Source organism: Chanodichthys erythropterus, chromosome 10 (assembly GCF_024489055.1).
Source record: "Chanodichthys erythropterus isolate Z2021 chromosome 10, ASM2448905v1, whole genome shotgun sequence".
Taxonomy (NCBI): domain Eukaryota; kingdom Metazoa; phylum Chordata; class Actinopteri; order Cypriniformes; family Xenocyprididae; genus Chanodichthys; species Chanodichthys erythropterus.
In genome coordinates, this window is record NC_090230.1 from 44,022,538 (window position 1) to 44,041,957 (window position 19,420).

The window sequence follows — 19,420 nt, forward strand, 5'->3', positions numbered from 1 at the left end:
AAAGGTTAAAAAAGAAAAAGAAAAAAGAGACAAAAGCACCCAGTCAAAGTAAAGTGGTGATTATCTGCTTTTTTTTTTTTTTTTTTTTTTTAACTTGTTTATGGGCAACCAGTGAGCAGAAATGTGGGTGATTTGGCCATGACTGTTTTTTTCAGGGGATATGCAGATGCCTGGACAAATCCCTCAATTAAGAATTGAACAAACTACCACTTACTGATGAGACAGATGGTGGCGCAAACCTGGACTGATGTGTTCTATTGATGTGCATATAGTTTACAGAGGGATGGGGTACCTTCGTGATTAGGGTACCATATTTAATAAGGAAATGCAAATTACAAAAGAAATGTTGAGGTATTTTAAGCTTGAGCAGACAATTAAGGTGAAAAGTATACAAACAAAAAGTATATATATATATATATATATATATATATATATATATATATATATATATATATATATATATATATATATTATATTATATTTATATAACAGTTAAGGGTTTTTTTCCTGACTGACAGCACTAGTCAAAGCATTTGTCAGTTGCGTCTTGTTCCGTGTTCATAATAATTCAGTCTTTTCAATGTAAAAGTCTTCGCTACTGACTGACAGACTTATAAAGACAGTCTTTGCTGCCATCTAATGGCGTAATAATGTAACTTCTTTTGCTGTTCACGGTCAGGGACTTTTTTTCTGGCGGAAGGAAGGCTTTAGTGAAAGTTTACTTCATGAAAGTTGCATTGATACATATTTTTGGCTTTTTATATATATATATATATATATATATATATATATATATATATATATATATATATATATATATATATATATATATATATATATATATATAATATATAATTACTGTATTTTTGCTATATTTATAAAATTAATGCTGGATAAGTCTCGATATTCTGGGACAATAAAATAATGTTGATCAAATCACAAAGACTTGCTATTACTGTGTGATTTTTCTTTTCTTTTCTTTTTTTTCTTCCTGTGGATAATGTTTACCTGTTTGAAAAAATCAAAAACAAAAAAAAACATGGATTCTTCTGTTGGTTAATACCTCCATAATTTTCGTGTGGATCCATGGCTCTGGGCAGGCAATAATATTTGATTTAGAAGATGAACAGACTTGCATTAGAAGAGATGAAAGCACCTTGCCAATGCAAACACTGTGTTTTATTAGCACGGGTGCTCAGAGGCCCTTAGCTGCAAGATCAAGCTCAACACGCTATAGGCACAGAATTCTCAATCACATACATATATATATATATATTTTTTTTTTTTTTGCAAAACTCCTCAAATTGTAATTTTTCTTCTAGCAGCGGGGTCGAGTTCACTGTAGGCTTGTTATGTCTGGATTGTGGAGGCAGTTTATAATGAGGGATCAGTAATAATATATTTAATCGAGCTGCAGGTTAACCTGGTGGACTACCTCTCGATACCTCTCTGTGTCTCTCCATGCATAGTAAAGTACCTCACTTAATGAGACTTTAGGAATATAATGATGTTAATTGTTGTCTTTACATTCAAAATCAGAGTTTTCTAGAAATTCATCTCCACCACACTTTTTTAATTGTGAGTGTGTCTACAGGTAAGCGTGATTATATGCAGCAGATGGTTATTATATTGCATTATATTGGATTATATACAGTGCCCATTATGTCTTGTATTGCCTAAGTTTATGCCTTGACCAAAAGCCACACATTATAGTGATAGGTGTTGTTGTGATTTCTCTCTTTGTGTGTGTGTGTGTGTGTGTGTGTGTGTGTGTGTGTGTGTGTGTGTGTGTGTGTGTGTGTGTGTGTGTGTGTGTGTGTGTGTGTGTGTGTGTGTGTGTGTGTGTGTGTGTGTGATGACAATGCAGTTCTACTTCTCTGTGAATCATGCCTGTAGAACACGATTTAGGCTATGTGGATACAGGTATCATTCAATACTAATACTCTGTGCCATGCTGGGTGATTCTGTACAAAAGCAAATGCCCTGCTTGTTTGCAGCTGCCGCGTCTGAGGGAATCCACATCTAATGGAATTCCAACCAATTACTGGCTTTAGTTGGAGCTTCATTAATTCCATCAAATCACCGGTCTGGATGCATTTCATTCACTTTACTTTAATTAGACAGGCCTTAAATCAATTAGAGTCTGGGGCTGGCAGCAAAACACCACAATAGCACCCTTTCTGTGGGTTTTTATAGATTAGGAACTTTTGAAAACACTTCCCTAGGGATGCCTCAAACCCTTTGCACAGCAAACACCATTACTTTTACATTTAATGCACGTCATTATTGAATAAAAACTGCAATAAAATTGGTAAATATCTAAATATAAGTACTGGAATAAATTCTGCTGTTAGTAAAACCTGTGGCGGATCAATTAAAATAAATTAATAAATAAGTTGGCAATGTTGTAGCATACAAAATCTACTGCAATGCAGTGGGTCTTTCTGGTCAAATTGTCAAAAGTCAGAATCAACATTACAAATGTGTCGACTCAGCACAGCTTTACCTTTTTCCACAGGTGGAGGCACAGCATTTCAGGTTTGCCTCTAGATGAATTTTGATTTGGTATTTTACTGCTCATACAGCAGTAATTAGGAGAGATGGACCATACCACAGACTACTTGAGTACTCTAAGTTTTACTCTAAATAGCCTACACATTGTTGCAAAGCAGCTTTAGTGAAATGAGAAAAATTAAGTTAAAAAGAAAATGGTCTAATAACCCCCAAGTGAGAAAGCCAAAGGCAACCGCAGGAAGAAAAAACACTCTCTCAGATGTTTAAGTAAAGCCTAGATAAGGAAATTGTACACTGTAATTTTCAGTCCATAATTTTCAACAACAGTGCTCAACACTGAGTGTGTTTACATGCTGTGCAGTAATCAAATATTAACTCTTTCCCCGCCATTGACAGAATTTTCAGTCATTTATGAGACAATGCTTCCCCACCACTGATGGAATTTTCTGGCTTTCTATGTTTTCACTGTTATATGGTAGGGGTCACTATTACACTTCTTCTGAAAGAGTAGAGAATCTTTGGATCAAAACACAAGCAAAAAAGGAGCAGAAACAAGCGATAAAAGCATTACTTATGCACGTTGTAGTCTTTGTGGGAAAAACATTTCTCAGCTTTTTGTTCAAATTTCTTTTTTTATGAAACTTACCTAGATTCAAGTGTTCATAAAATGCAGTGGTACTTCTTTTGAAATATTGCATGTTCAGATATTCATACAACAAAATATTCTGACATTTTTGTGAAAATTATCAAAAAAAAAAAAAAAAAAATGCTGGTTGTGGCTGGCAACTTAAAATTAGGGTTAGTTCACCCAAAAATGAAATTTCTGTCATTAATTACTCACCCTCATGCCTGTAAGACTTTCGTTCATCTTCGGAACACAAATTAAGATCTTTTGATGAAATTCGAGAGGTTTTTTTTATCCTCCATTGATAGCAACAATATTACTGTCATTAAAATAGTCAATGTGACTACAGTGGTTCAACTTTACTAAAGTGAAATGACGAGAATTTTGTGCGCAAAAACAAAACAAAAATAACGAACAAACTAAACTAACTAAACAAATTAGTTTCTCCCCTGTCATTCTTACACTCTATTTCGGCCAATACTGAGCCGGTGTTCAGACATAAGCACGGAAGCTCTGAAACGTAAATAGCGTATGAAAATGATGGGGAGAGACGAATTTGTTGAATAAAGTCATTATTTGTTTTGTTTTTTGCACACAAAAAGTATTCTTGTCAATTCATAACATTAAGGTTGAACCACTGTAGTCACGTTGACTATTTTAACAGAGTTTTTACTACTTTTTTGGACCTTGAATTATGGTAATTTCATTGCTTTCAATGGAGGATAAAAAAACCTCTCGGATTTCATCAAAATATCTTAATTTGTGTTCTGAAGATGAACAAAGGACTTATGGGTGTGGAACGACATGAGGAGAGTAATTAATGACAGAAATGACATTTTTGGGTGAACTAACCCTTTAAGCTCATTCTATAAACACAAGAAAAACGCATTTCCATGAAATTTGAATGTTTTGAATGTTTCATTTAAATGTTTTGTTTTTTCTCCAACAGCACAATGAATAAGAAAAAAGTGATAAAAAGTACAACAAAATTGGTATAATGTGTTAAAAAAAAAAGACATTACGTGTTAGAGGAGATGAATCTCTACATAGACCAACAATTAAAAGTACAACTCCATCTCCATCCTGAAAATCTTAGTATTTCATAGATAAAACAACTGAATAGCCTACTACAGTTCTCAAATGGACCAAAATGCACTTGACTGTTTTGGTGAGTGTGTTTTGAAAAAGCAGCGGTTGCCAATCTCAGGTGCATGTGAGCATTACCAGTTAACCATGCTCTGATCTCTTGCCAGCCTGAAGTCAACCCAGGTCTCCCTAGACGGGCCGAAGAACTCTACCATAAAGCACTAGATTTATAGGTAGTTTTAGAATCACAGAAGCATATCTGACGTCAACGCATTCTGATGGTTGGCAGAGAATGGTGGAACTGTCGAGTCGTATTCAAGGTGGCTTTATGCCCAGCAGGTTTTAAATTAAGGAGAATGTTGAAGTTACGAGGCAGTGCCAAAAGCTCTTTCGACGGTCTGTTTGAGCGAAAGCAGAGCAAGATAAACACTGAGTGCTTGTGAGAAGCTCCTTCAATCTGCTCTCGTGTTTAGCCACTAATATGTTTGGGTTTGATCATGGGCACGGCAGGCGCCGTTTGATGAATCGCAGGCTGTAGAGCGAAGCGGAGAAGGCATTGATTTCCCCAGTGCCAGTTCTTTTACCTCCCTCTCTCCTAGCATTGCTGCTCTCTGTGAGGGGCTTTGGAATCCATGGAGCTGATTTAGAGGAACTGGAGAGCGCAGAATATTCCAGCTGTCAAGCTCTAGTGCTGAGATTGGCGATCCGAGATAATTAGCATTGTCACAATACCAGAATTTGAATAGTTAACGTCAGTTTAATTTCATGATTCTCCAACTCCATATTCCATACAATAGCAAAAACGTATATATTATAACGGACACATTTGACCTTTATTTAAGTATAAATACTGAACGCTACTCTTCAAATGTTTGGGGTCAGTAAGATTTAAAAAAAAAAAAAAAAAAAATGTTACAAAAGATGTAAACGCTGTTCTTTTAAACGTTCTATTCATCAAAAAATTCTGAATTCTAATGTAATTGCAAGTAATCAAGAACCAAGCAGTAAATTTTTAGCAGTGAATGGTTTTCCCTTGTCAGATTTCTTCAGGCTAAAGCAGAAGGTTTGCTGTTCACCATGGGAGTGAAAATGACATTCATTTGGGCAAATTTCTTTTAACAAAAGCAAAGAGAACAAAACATCTGAATAGCATTGCCAGGAATGAGGCTAAATTCTGCTGTGAAATTACCCAGTGGGAGCAAGTTGACCCTGAGGACAGTACGAATGCTCAGCGAATATTAGCATTATTAGTTTGGCGAGCACAATAAAAGCACTTCAGACACAGTGAATCATCTCTCCCTCTTCTGATGCTACCCAAAGCACTTGTACTGGCCAGAGCTTATTCTCTTTGAATACAAACCTGCTGAAGATGCTTTTTTGTCGCAAGTATTAGGTGTTGTTGATATTGGGATTGCTGGTGCGTATGCATTTATGTGAGCTCAAATATTTCCGCATCTTCAATATTATCCCAGCATTCTGCAAAAAATGCAACACTGATGAGATGAGATCGACCTACTCTTTGAATGGCACAGTGTCCCAGCGAGAGATGTTTTGGGATGAAATTGTTTTCCTGCAGAGAGGTTTGATAGTTCTGACAGAAAATACATTCTCCTTGTTGGTTTGGTTTTGTTTGTCCAAAAAGCAGTGTGATACAGGGCTCGCCCTCTGCTTTTAACCAATGAATTTCTGTGACATTTCTTTTATTTTTATACATTTATTTATAAAAGCAATTTATAGCCAATAAACACATTCAGCATAAACAGAAAAAAAAATAATTAGAAATTTAGACTTCATTTCCTTGACATGTGGAAATTAGGCTTTTAGTATTCCCTGTATTTCCAGGTTTTCCATGACCGTGGGAACGCTGGTGATAAAAGCTTTTCAAACAGCGTACAGCGACAGTCATAGAGAAGGACTCAGACTCTCTGCAGTGTGATAGATGTGGTTGCCGTGGGTTGTTTAAATAAGGTGGCGACCGGTTGTGAGACATTTCTGAAAACCAGAAACAACTTGGTCAGGCTTGTGCTGTCTGATCTCACTTCTGGCATCTGGTCTCTGAAGCTCTCTCTCAACGCCCATACTTTAACACTTTTTTTTCCGTATTATGCAGATATTTGAGATGTTTTGTCACATTTAAAAATTTGAATGCCTTCATTTGCCTTGTGTGAGATGGCAGACATTGTTGACACATTCATACATTAGAATGTTTTAGGTTAAAGTTTGTTGCAAATGCAAATGTTTCTACTTAATATTATAAATACATTGTCCCCCGGTTTCCCAGACAAGGCTTAATCCTAGTCCCAGACTAAAATGCATGTTTGAGCTGTTTTAACTTAAAGCAACTTGCACTGACATATCTTAAAATATGTCAGTACCATTGTTTTGTCTCAAGATTCACACCAGTAATGTTTTTTTTTTTTTTTTTTATCTAAGGAATGTTTATAAAAGCTACTTAAATGTCCTAATTAAACTAAGATCTAATCCTGGGTTAATCTAAGCCCTGTCTCTGAAACCAGGCCTGTGAGTTCTTAGTTTAGGTTTTGTCTGACATAAACTTGAAAGTGCAGTGCTTGTTGTGGGACACGACACAGCGGATAGAGATGTTTCTCTGAATGTGAATGGCTGTTGTGCTACAGTAGTGGTACTTCAAATTATAATATTGATATTATTATATTAAAACATGAAACTTTTCTGCTCTAACAATTAAAGCACAGACCGCTGCCTCTACTGGAACCTACATAAACTAGTAAACCTCAAAAATTGATTAGTCGTTCTTGGATTACTATCATGACTCAACCCTAGTTTTACAATTACTGCTTTGTTTTAAAGAAAAGTATGCCAATTTACACTGTTACATGTTCCCTTCAAAAAATCTCATTACTGTAATACAGAAAATTCTTATTCTCATTATTGTAATATAAAAAAAAGCATTATCAGTACTGTAGTACCAAAATTACAATTATCCTGTAAAATAATACATCAGCATAAATTCAGTACAACAAATACTACATCTATGTAAAAATACTTCTTTAAATATCTCATTGTCCAGGACCATTATCCACATCAAAACAAAAAAGAAAAGTCTTAGCAAAGGTCAGTTCCATTGAAAATTAAAGTAAAAGCTGGAAGTACTTGAGCATCTGCTGTGTACTAACCAGCTTCCTGAATTATTTGAATGAAATGAAAAGTCACTTTCTTACTAAAAATGCATTGCATTAACTTGATTGCATTATGCTAAAATACCAACAGCAGTTACCTAAAAGGTGGCTGCAAGGTGGAAAAATCCAGATGTAGACACAGCACCATCACTAACTTAACATCATTAGCAATTAAAAAAACAATTAACAAAATAAGAATAGCCTGAACAAATACAATGCAACTAAATGAAGTAGCCTGCTAGCTAGAATGCTAATATTAAACAGCCTTACCTTCAACATCGGTGATGTTGCCGTAGACTTTGAGCTACACTTCCCATGTGATTGAAATCTCTCTTGTTTAACTTTTACACATTTAAAACCATTGCAGCAGCTCCAGGATGGTATTGCAGCATATTGTTTACCTTTCACTTCCAGGGATTTCTCACCAGAGCCATTCAATTTTCAAAATGGCGGCAGTGTGAAATCAGTGAATCACAAAAATAAGTTTCTTTATGTGAAATATAATTTAATAAAATATAAAATGCATATAATACACAAATATAATACATTTTCTTTTGATTTTGGGATGAAATATGACCTACCCTGCTGAGAACAAAGAAAAAAAAAATGGTTTAATCTAGTCAAAGCTGGTTTGATGGTCCTGGCTGGTTTAAGATGGCCTAGCATGTCTAGCATTTAGAATGTAAACCAGCAAATCAGACCAACCTGACCAGGTCGGAAGACCAACTTATACCAGCAAACCAGTTTCAGCTAGTTTAAGCTGTTTCTTTCAACAATGCAATTATGTTTTTGACAGGTTTCAGAAGGGTTCATCCATTTGTGTTTAAACAGTCTTGTCGATATATCTCTCTTTCCTTGTCTTTATTCAGTGTCAGAATCTTCCAGCAGATTATCCGTTGTCATGGTGCTTTCCCACCTATGCAGGTATCATATGTCCATGTGTTGGTCCCCGTGTGCTGTCTAAACAGTCAATAATCTTTATATTAATGTAGACCCTCTATGTACACAACCTGTCCTTTTCGGCTGTCACCATCTCAGTTCTTCCACTGGATGTATTATTAGCTCAAAGCTTTTAGCAAAAAAAGAAAGAAAAAAAAAACGTATGTCATTTATCAGAACCTGTTGAAGAAAGAGTTACTGCAAAGCCTGTTTAAAGGAACAGTTAATTCATAGATGAATATTCTGTCATCATTTACTCAACCTCATGTCCTTTCAAACCCATATTCTATTTATTTTTTCTTTGAACACAAAAGGGGAATTTTGAAGTAGCCATTTTCCATTAAGTTTAAAGCGAAGATGTCTTGTCAAGCCTCAAAAAGGACAAAAAATTATGGAAACCTGTTCAGAGTATAGAAAAAAGGTAAAAATGGCAATTTCTTCACGCAACTGTGGTTTTATAATGTGCAGTTGTGACTTTGTATTGTACAATGACATTTTTATTTCACGTTTGTGTCTGTATCACACAATGTGGCTTTATATTGTACAAATGTTGCTTTTATTATTGTAAAATTCCAACTTTTTTACCTCATAATTGACAATAAACTTTTTTGAAACAAAAAACTATTTTGTATAAAACGTATTTATTTAAAAAAAACATTTTATATTAGTGGGCCTTAACTACTATGTACTTACATTTAAATTAATCAGTGCACACTGTAAAAAAAAAAAAAATCCCCATAAAATTTACGGGAAAAAAATGACAGCTGTGGTTGCCAGAACTTTACCGTAAAAAATACAGTAGCAAAGTTTTAGGTTTTATGGGACAGCACTGTCTAATTTACAGTTCAAAACCGTATAATTTAAAGGTTTATAATTGTAATAATTACAGTTCATAACTGTCTATTTTACACACTGTAAAAAAAATCTGTTAAATTTACGGTAAAAAAAACCCATATTTCATTAACTGATATAATGTTAATTTAGCAAGCTATTGAAGTACTTATATCTGCTTTGTACCTTGTTATACATTGAAAACCACCAAACACAGTGGTGATGAGAGTCACATGATGAATCAAAGCCCATCACAAGCAGCTTTTCCACAAGCTGAGAAGGACAATACTAATATATAGAAAGGGGACACAATGTCATTCACACAAACACTAAACGCCATCATGGTAACACACATGAAATTTAAAAAATGCAATAAACATTAATTTAACAGCATTAGATGTAACATAAAACCCTAATGTACATATCTGATTAGAAAAACTAAGAAGAAACAGAGTTATTTCAATGAAAATACATCAAATGTGAAGTGTCACGCAGGGAATTGTGGGAATGTCAATTTATAGTTTTTCACTGTAAATTATACAATGACTTGTTGTTTTTCACTTCCAAAAACAGTAAATTTAAGGGGTTTTTTACCATAAAATTAAATTAAATGTACTGTTAGATCTCTTACTCACTGTATATACTACGGAAACTTCCTTAAACCAATTAACTGTTTTAGACTGTAGCATTTTTACAGTCTTTTACTGTTAAAATCAAGGTCATTTTTTACATCATACTTTTTTTTTCTTTCTTTTTTTTAAATACCTGCATGTAATTACATCTGTACATAATTTCTGTAATTACATCTATAATTATACTGTTGACCCATCCCTTAACCCACCCTTAAACCTACCCATACCACCAAACATGTACCTAACCTTACCCGTATCCACCTCAATAACAGCAAAAGTGTTTTACAATACAGTATGTACACAATAAGTACATTGTAAGTACATACTTTAAGTACATAGTAGTTAATGCCACCTAATATAAAGCGGACCAAAAATATTATTTCGTATTTCCTTTGGTGTTCAACAGAACAAGTAATAGCATACAGGTTTGGAAAAAAAATATTTTTTGTGCGAAATATTACTTTAGCCAACACATCAGTCATTGTGTGCCTATTGATTGCTTGTTTAATGGCAGTATTCCGGTATCCAGAGTGTGGTTGTGTAAAGTGCTGTGAAATTTAGTCTCTGTGCAGATTAGTCCGTATTCAGTGGTTCAAAATGAACTGTTCTGCTGAATTGGTGTGAGTGTGTTTGTGTTTTCTAGCGTGTGTCTATATCGATGTTGTTTCTGCTTATCAGCTCTTTTATCCTCTGCAGTGCAGCCTCTGAGTCAATATTAAAACTGCTATCACAATGAAAAGTTGCGAATATGGGAAACGATTGCCCTGGAGACAAGGCTGACTGTGTGCGGAAGAGCGGTCGCCTACAGCTATCGTCTTCGGTTTGACCACAATTTGAACCTTCGTTGTTCAGGCTCTTTGAATAGTCTCTCTTGGAGATGGGGCGCTGATGGAAGTGGGCGGACCGTGAAGTCCCTTCAGCCCTGACCTTTCAACCCCCTATACTGCTTTACCTAAATCCACCGTGCCACTGAACATGGGGCCACATTGCTATGACAACCTCACCAGGCATTAATAAAGGGCCCTGTAATCTTTAAGTACTAAGTTTTGCTCAACACTCTGAGGATAGGTTCAGGCTACAGTTCATCGTGTTATTGCGCAAAAAAATACCAGCTGTTTCGTGTCACGGTGCCAACTCTTTTAGCATTGTAGGCTATGATCGACTGTTGCTGATTGTCAGCGGTTATCTGCGTAAGACAGTAAGATGTTTACAGAGCTCACCGGCTCAAGTGACAAACAACATTGTCGTGTCGGCAGAGGAACGATGGCATGCAATCTATCATTCCAGATGACAGTGTTCAGCTTCCACGTCTGTTATTTCGTTCCTTGCCTAAATGCACATGCTAATGTGCAGACAATTATGCATACATGCATGCACTCACTTCCCATGAGAACACTTCAGACTGGTTATTTATTGAAAAAATGCTGCATGAACGTAACTCATCGGTGGCCTTGCGTTGAACGTGCTTTTGTTTTGTTTTTTCAGATTTCTGCGAACATGTCTAATTTAAAATTAAGATGCATAACGTGCACATGTTTTGGAAATAATCAAAACAAGACCTATCCTCCCTCCCATTTCTTGTTGCTCTGTTTCAGAGTGGAGATAATGCCCTGATGTTTGTGTACACGCGCGTGTCGCATTTGACAGTAATTTCTGCCGATGTTTCACAGCCGCTCTGTTTGATACCAACCCTGCATCTAAAACAGGATGTTCTTGTCTTGTATTTTCCAGGGAGCTGCTTGCAGACAGTTATAGGTCTGTACGGTGAGACCATTGAAGTGCCATGCAACAATGGAAATAACAAACCAGATGGCCTTATTTTCACCAAATGGAAATATGTGAGTGTTGCTTTTTCTATCCTACTAAGCATCTGGGCCGTTACTCTGCCCTGCTAGCCTGTCTGGGTAGCCAAGCAATATACAGCTACTCTCACCGTCATATTGATTCTAATTTAATCTCTGTAAGTGCTAAATGTGTGTTTGTCGGTGTGCTAACGGCCCTTTTATCTTGTTCAGGTGAAAGATGACGGCACTAACGGGGATCTACTCGTGAAGCAGGCTGCGAAAGACCAGGCAACCGTGTCCGCCACAGACGGCTACAAAAGTAGAGTTAGCATCGCCACCAACTCCAGCCTGCTGATCGCACAGGGCTCTCTGTCCGACCAGAGAATTTTCACCTGCATGGTGGTGTCTTTAACCAACCTGGAAGAATACTCTGTGGAAGTGAAAGTTTACAGTGAGTATACATAAAATACACACTCACACAAAATATTAATAAATAAGAGCAAATCAGAGAGGGGAATAAGATTATTCAAGCACTGTTTTGGTATATGATGAAACCGAATGTAAGCGTCAGATCTCAAATTGTATTGGAAAGTGGGTGTGGAGATGTTAGATAAGGGAGAGAATAACATGTGTGTAGACTTTGATATGCTTGCATGCTTTTAGAGATATATCAGAGATATGATATTGATATTGCCCAGTGTGTTCCAACATAAATCAGAAAGATTGGCTGTTCTCTGGTGTGCATACAGTATACTATACATATATACAGTTGCATGAAAAACAATGGGAACCACTTGCAGAATCTGGGAAAATGTGAATAATTTTAACAAAATAAGAGATCATACAAAATGCATGTTATTTTTTATTTAGTACTGTCCTGAGTAAGATATTTTACATAAAAGATGTTTACATAAAGTCCAGAAGACAAAACAATAGCTGAATTTATTAAAATAACCCTGTTCAAAAGTTTGGGAACCATTGGTTCTTAATACTGTGTGTGGTTACCTGAATGATCTACGACTGTTTTTTTTTTGTTTTGTTTTTTTTTTGTTTTGTGATGTTGATCATGAGTCCCTTGTTTGTTCTGAGCAGTTGAACTGAGAACTGTTCTTCAGAAAAATCCTTCAGCTCCTGCAAATTCTTCAGTTTTCAAGGATTTTTTTGCATATTTGAACCTTTTCCAGCAGTGACTGTATGATTTTGATATTCATCTTTTCACACTGAGGACAACTGAGGGACTCAAACACAACTATTAAAAAAGGTTCATACATTCACTGATGCTCCAGAAGGAAACACGATGCATTAAGAGCCGGGGGGGGGAAACCTTTTGAATTTGAAAATCAAGGTAAATTATACCTAATCTGTCTTCCGGGAAACATGCAAGCACCTTCTGTTTCTTCCGAAGGGCAGTACTAAATGAAAAACAAAACAAAAAAGATATTTCAACAAAATATGTTCAAAGGTTTTCACCCCTCGGCTCTTAATGCATCGTGTTTCCTTCTGGAGCATCAGTGAATGTATGAACCTTTTTAATAGTTGTGTTTGAGTCCCTCAATTGTCCTCAGTGTGAAAAGATGAATCGCAAAATAATACAGCCACTGCTGGAAAGGGTTCAAATATGCAAAACAAATCCTTGAAAACTGACGAATTGGCAGGACCTGGAGGATTTTTCTACTGCTCAGGACAAACAAGAGACTCATGAACAACCATCACAAAATATATATATATATATATATATATATATATATATATATATATATATATATATATATATATATATATATATATATATATATATATATATATATATATATATATATAATATTAAATTCATATAATAATATTCAGTGAATGGCGTGCAGTTATCACTAAAAGTTATTACTAAATTCAATTTTGTGTAAAAAAAAAAAAAAAAAGTTTTTAACTTTCATCCAAAGGAGTTAAAACTTGTGGTTGATATTGCTTCCAATGCATTTGTCACACTGTAAATGGAAGGCCAAGTGGAGGGCATTGAATTTTGGGATACAATATTGGTCACAGTGTGCTGTGGTTGTAACTATAATGCATATTTTGTTGAAAAAAGTAGGTGGTCTGGGTGACTGCTTGTAATTTCAAGCAGTATCTTTAATTACTTAAACATTTTATGTACATTATACACACACACACACACACACACACACATGTTTTTCCATTTTTTATGGGGACATAATGATATGAACAAACAAACAAACTGTATATTCTATCCCCTCTCCATACATATAACAGAAAAAAAAAAACATCCCTTGTGTGATTTATAAGCTGTTTTCCTCATGGGGACCATAAAATATCCCCACAAAGACAAGGATTTTGGATATTGCCATCTTTGTGGGGACATTTTGTCCCCATAACATAGGGTTTACCAGGCATGTGTGTGTCATTTTTTTAAACAAGACATTTATAGACACGTTTTATTAGAAAATGTAAAATGAAAAAATTTAAATTAAATATATTCTTTTTTAAAATGTAAAATCCAGATGAAAAAAAGGTTACTAAACAGTAACTACCCACATTCTGTGCAAACAGAAAAATATGCATTATGTTGACAGTATTCATATCATAGTCTGATACGATGCTTGGTCTCTTATTGCAGAAAAACCATCAGCCCCTGTAATCAAAAACAAAGCGAAAGAACTGGAAAACGGCAAGCTGACACAGGTGAGTCGTTGTCTTTAAACTTTTCCCTTTAAGACCCAGAGTTTCTGCTGCTGCTGTCATTGCCAGTAGATGGTGTTTTCTCCAGTACACAAAACAGCCAGTATACTAACAATGTGCAGGATCAAACCCTGTGCCTTTGTTTTCATTACCCAGCATGCCTCTCCAGTAGTGTCAACATTGACACACACCTGCTGTTATCACAGTCAGAGGTGGCTCAAAGACGGCACTAATGATACGGACATCAGCGAACGCGTCTGTGGGGCGTACACACCTGATTTAGGCAGTGCTCGAACGATTGTCACCCACAGCTACACAGGAAACAGCCACTTTTATGTTGTGTAGAGTTTGCATCTCAAACACAGGAGGATAGTAATATTATTCGGCTGCATGTGAAGAGGAAGGATCTTTGATTTGAACTACTTGGAGCACGTACAAGGCATCCCACGCAGTCCTTATGACTGGTGTTTGTAAATGGAGCTGGGGGTCGTTATTTTTCATTTTCTCCCTCTATCTCTCTCTCTTTTTTAATGTAGTTCAGAATGTTAGGATCTTAGAGTCTGGCTGAGGCGGAGGTGTGGGGTGGGGAAGGCTAGTGTTTTGTATACAGCAGTATGGGGCTGCTTTTTCCGTGGCCACCCACTGAGGTTTGTCGTGTTCAAAGTGCCGAGACTTGCTTAGACAGAGAGAGGGGAAGGGCACGGAAGAAAGAGCGCCTCTTCTGAATATATAACATTTAAAATAGCTACTTGTCTTGAAAACATGCAGATCTCTGGCTGAAGGTCTTTGGAAAGAGGGAATTATAATGAGATGGGTGAAAACATTTAATAGGTGCACGACTTTTGCAAAAAAAAGAAAAAAGAAAAGAAAAAGAAAAGATGTTTATGTACATTTTCCTGTTATCATGGTAGCAGTTATTCATGAAAAGGTCAAGGACAGTCATATTGCTGATCTTAATCTGATTTGGATCTTTAAGATCTTTTGGGATTTTATCTGGATCGCAAAGGTGGAGCAATTCTGTAGTCACATAAAAGCATGTTGAATCAAAAACAAACAGCACAACCAGTATAGTCCATTTCTCAGACTATTGACTGTTATGAGCCTGTTCTTTTTTATTGTTTTAGCATGTTTTTGATTGACTAAAGAACCTTCTCATAAGAATAACAAAAAAAGTGCAACCAGTGTAGTCTGATTCACATTTAAATCCCAAAATGTGAATTTCAAAAATAATTTGTTCATGAAACAGACTACATAGCATGACTATTGTAGTCTGATTCCCAAATGAATGACTCACATGAGCCAGTTCTTTTAGTGAATCAAAAAGCATGACCAGTGTAGTCTGATTTGCAAATTATAGGGTTAGTTCACCAAAAAATGAAAATTCTGTCTTTAATTACCCACCCTCATGTCGATCTACACCCGTAAGACCTTCGTTCATCAACGCAAATTAAGATATTTTTGATCAAATCCGATGGCTCATGAGGCCTGCATTGACAGCAAGTTAATTTAGACATTCAAACATCCAGAAAGGTACTAAAGACATATTTAAAACAGTTCATGTGACTACTGTGGTTCAACCTTAATGTTATGAAGCGACGAGAATACTTTTTGTGTGCCAAAAAAAACAAAATAACGACTGTTTTCAACAATATCTAGTGAAGAGTAATTTCAAAACACTGCTACATGAAGCTTTACAAATCTTTTGTTTCGAATCGTGTATCAAACTGCCAAAGTCACGTGAATCATTGAAATTTCGAAACGGTTATGACGTAACGAAGCCTTGTTAACTGAAATCATGTGACTTTGGCAGTTTGAGATCGTTTGATATGGGTGTGCCTCATACGTCCTGAAAAGTGAAGCTGTGGGCTCTTTGATCGCCCCCTGGAGGCTGGATGCAGTACAGGTCATAAACCCCGCCCTCTCAATGCAGACGAATGAGACTTAAGTTAATACATAAAAATAAATTATGCTTCAAATACAATTTTCCGAAAGGTGGTTTTGGTCATTTAAGGTAATTGTTATCATGCTGATTTATATTCAGTTGTTCGTTTTTGTGATAAGTTTGATTTTAGCTAGCAATTTGGTGCTATAGAAACGGGGCGTATCGTCGTGATTCACAGTTGATTGACAGCTTGTCTGAGGACTGTCATGGCTTCGAGGGGAGATTGAAGATATATAACTAACTATTAATTTTCAATTTCTGTGTTATTTCACACCGACAAAATGAGCTGTTCAGCAGTAAACTGAACTAACTGACCTACAGGATCTGACGGATATCTGAGCTTTTCTCGGTAACGTTAAATGTGGGCTTCATAAGCTAATTAATAAACATTATTAGTTAAGATAACACACCTAACGTTAGCCATGACAGAAAAAAGCAGGTGATCATTATCTGGCAGTTACTAATTATTTTTATGGGTATAAAATAATAATTAGCAGGATAAAACTAATGATTTTAAAACTAATGAGCCTACTCTAATTAATTATAGAGCACTGTCTACAGCAATCGATCTCCTGTAAAGTTAGTTCAACTTTATTTAAAATGGCAGGACCGTTTCTGACATTTTAGAGTTGTTTCTAGTGGCATATTATATTGAGTTTATCTACTGAATTTGCTGTTTAAAAAATATTATTGCTCTAGAAACAGAATAGCCTATTATTTTATAGGTAGAATTTTAAATTACGTATAATTTATATAGCCTATTTAAAATACATCAATGATGACACAGTTTGATACTGCGACTCCGCCTCTGGGCTCCACTGGCGATTCTTTCTGCGCATGCCCAGACGTTTTTGCGTAACGTGTCAGCGCCCATCGGCGTCCGTTTTGGCTTCAGTTCAATACAATGGAAGGAATATGGTTTGATACACGCTCCGAACCACTGATTCGAAACAAAAGATTCATAAAGCTTCGAAGCTTCATGAAGCAGTGTTTTGAAATCGCCCTTCACTAGGAATTGTTGAATAAAGTTATTTTGTTTGTTAGGTGCACAAAAAGTATTCTCCTCACTTCATAACACTAAGGTTGAACTGCCGGTAATCACATGAACTGTTTTAAATGAACTATCCCTCTGTTGAGTCAAGTTCTTTTTGGTGAATCAAAACCATAGAGCACAAGCAGTGCAGTCTGACTGATCCTCAAATGAAGTTTTTAGTAAAACAAAAACATACAGCATGACCAGTGTGGCATGATTCACAGACAAATAACTCTGAGTAGTACAGTAAAAGAATACAGTGCAACCAGCAGTCCGATAGATTCTTGAACTAATGACTCTTATGATTTTACTCTTTTTAGTGAATCAGTCTCTTACAACTTACTGTGATACATGGTATTCAAGGATTGAAGGCTCAACTGTTTTTTGTGAAGCTTTTGTGTGCAGCATCTAAAATAACATCAAAAATAAAAGTATTGATAAATACTGTAGGTCATACTAAAAGAATTAGTAATGAAACGGAAATCCGTAAATTGTTTGCAGAAAGCATGTGCAAATAAACCACGCCATTAGTGGGCAGAATTCATTCTTAGTGGATCCCCCATGAGAGTCCAGGAAGGAAAGTGCTTAGTCACAGCTGCTCTGTTCCACGGCTCAATGAAAACTACAGGCTTCAGGCAGCACTCTACACTTGAGAGGTGATGTATCATCGTCCGGTTCCTGAGGAGGGTCCGGTGTGTTATCGGAGATCGGAATCACAGCACGGTGATTTCCCCCACCTCATCTCCCCCTTGTTCGTGGTTCCTCTAAAATCTTGGATTTCTCACGCCACCCTGAACACCTGAGCACATGCATCATCCTGCTGTCTGCTTCTGCTTCCCTGCCATTATTACCCTTCTCTCTTTCTGCTGATCTCTCTATCCTGGGGCAGATAGCTCGTCAGCATGTGATCCTGTCAGCGTGTTATTAATGCAGGGCCTCTTCGGCCTCTAGCAGTGTTTTTACTCAACCAGAGAGAAGGAAAAGGGCGAGAAAAAGAAAGTGAGGAAATAAGAAACCTGTATCGCAACTGTAGAGTAAAAACCCTGCCCAGTTTAGCTCATACAGATGATGTCATTATATATATATATATAAATGTATCTTCCCTGGGCCACCCTGGGACTTACCCACTAGAAGTACAGCAGTAATGGAATAAAAGTACCTGGAAGGTCATGAACCTTCATTAGGGAAAGTCCCAAGGAAACGTGTCCCAGAGTCACAACACTTTCAAATTATGTTGAGTGTGGTAGACAACATCATGTGACAATCTAATGTGATACTATGTGTCACAGGTCTATAAATAGCTGTCTAAGACACAGGCGGAACCGAAAGTGTTTCAGACTTGAAACTCATCCAAATTTTTACTGATGAGAAGTTTCGATATAGTCACTAAAGCAGATGCATTGTTTTTTTTCTTTTTCTGGCTGTGTGTTTGTGTGTTAGTTGGGGGAATGTGTGGCGGAGAGTGCCAACCCAGCAGCATATCTCATCTGGATGAAGAACAACCAGCCCCTGGAGAATGATGACAAGAGTGAGTTCATATCACAGTCATTAAATAAAAGAAGAATGAGGAAATGAAATGCACTAAACACACAAATCTAATATACAATGTATTATACGCTTAAAAAAAACGATTTTATATAATATATATATATATATATATATAACTAATAACTAATTTAAAATGACATAATGAACAAGAAGTGACATCATTTTTAACTTTGACAAGCCCATTTTAAAGGATACTACAGTTACTTCAAAATCTTTTCATGTTTGCTAATATTTAATGTCTAGCTTATTAACTAATAAAAACAGTCAGATTTTTTTTTTCCTTTTTTTTTTTTTTTATAGAAAAGTCATTCTTAAATGCTAATGTCAGGAGGCCAAACCCTCAATAACAAGGAACAGTTAAGAATATCCTAACATATTTATTTTTATTAATGTAGGTTGAGATGGCACTATGTTAGTTTAAAGTTATTATGAAAAGAATGAATGTATTTCTACACTGGATGTGTGTGGCATGTTGTGATACAGCATAACTAAATATTGTGCATATGGTAAGCATATTGGAGCTGTCTACACTGCAAGCATCCAATATGGCATGTCACGTTTTCAAATGACAGACCTGTTTTTGACATGCTGTAGAACTACTCCTGATACTTATTTTCCCATCTCTCTAAAATAAAGA

The 19,420-nt window shown here is 36.1% G+C and overlaps 1 protein-coding gene across 2 annotated transcripts in view; it reads left to right on the forward strand.

Annotated features, from left to right (window-relative positions):
- Positions 1–19,420, forward strand: part of alcama (activated leukocyte cell adhesion molecule a) — an 82,078-nt gene that overhangs the window by 42,837 nt on the left and 19,821 nt on the right. For both annotated transcript variants that reach the window (XM_067397858.1, XM_067397857.1), the window contains exons 2-5: positions 11,517–11,623; positions 11,801–12,020; positions 14,199–14,263; positions 18,676–18,763. In XM_067397858.1, the coding sequence (XP_067253959.1) occupies positions 11,517–11,623; positions 11,801–12,020; positions 14,199–14,263; positions 18,676–18,763 (480 nt within the window). The remainder of the gene's footprint in view (positions 1–11,516; positions 11,624–11,800; positions 12,021–14,198; positions 14,264–18,675; positions 18,764–19,420) is intronic.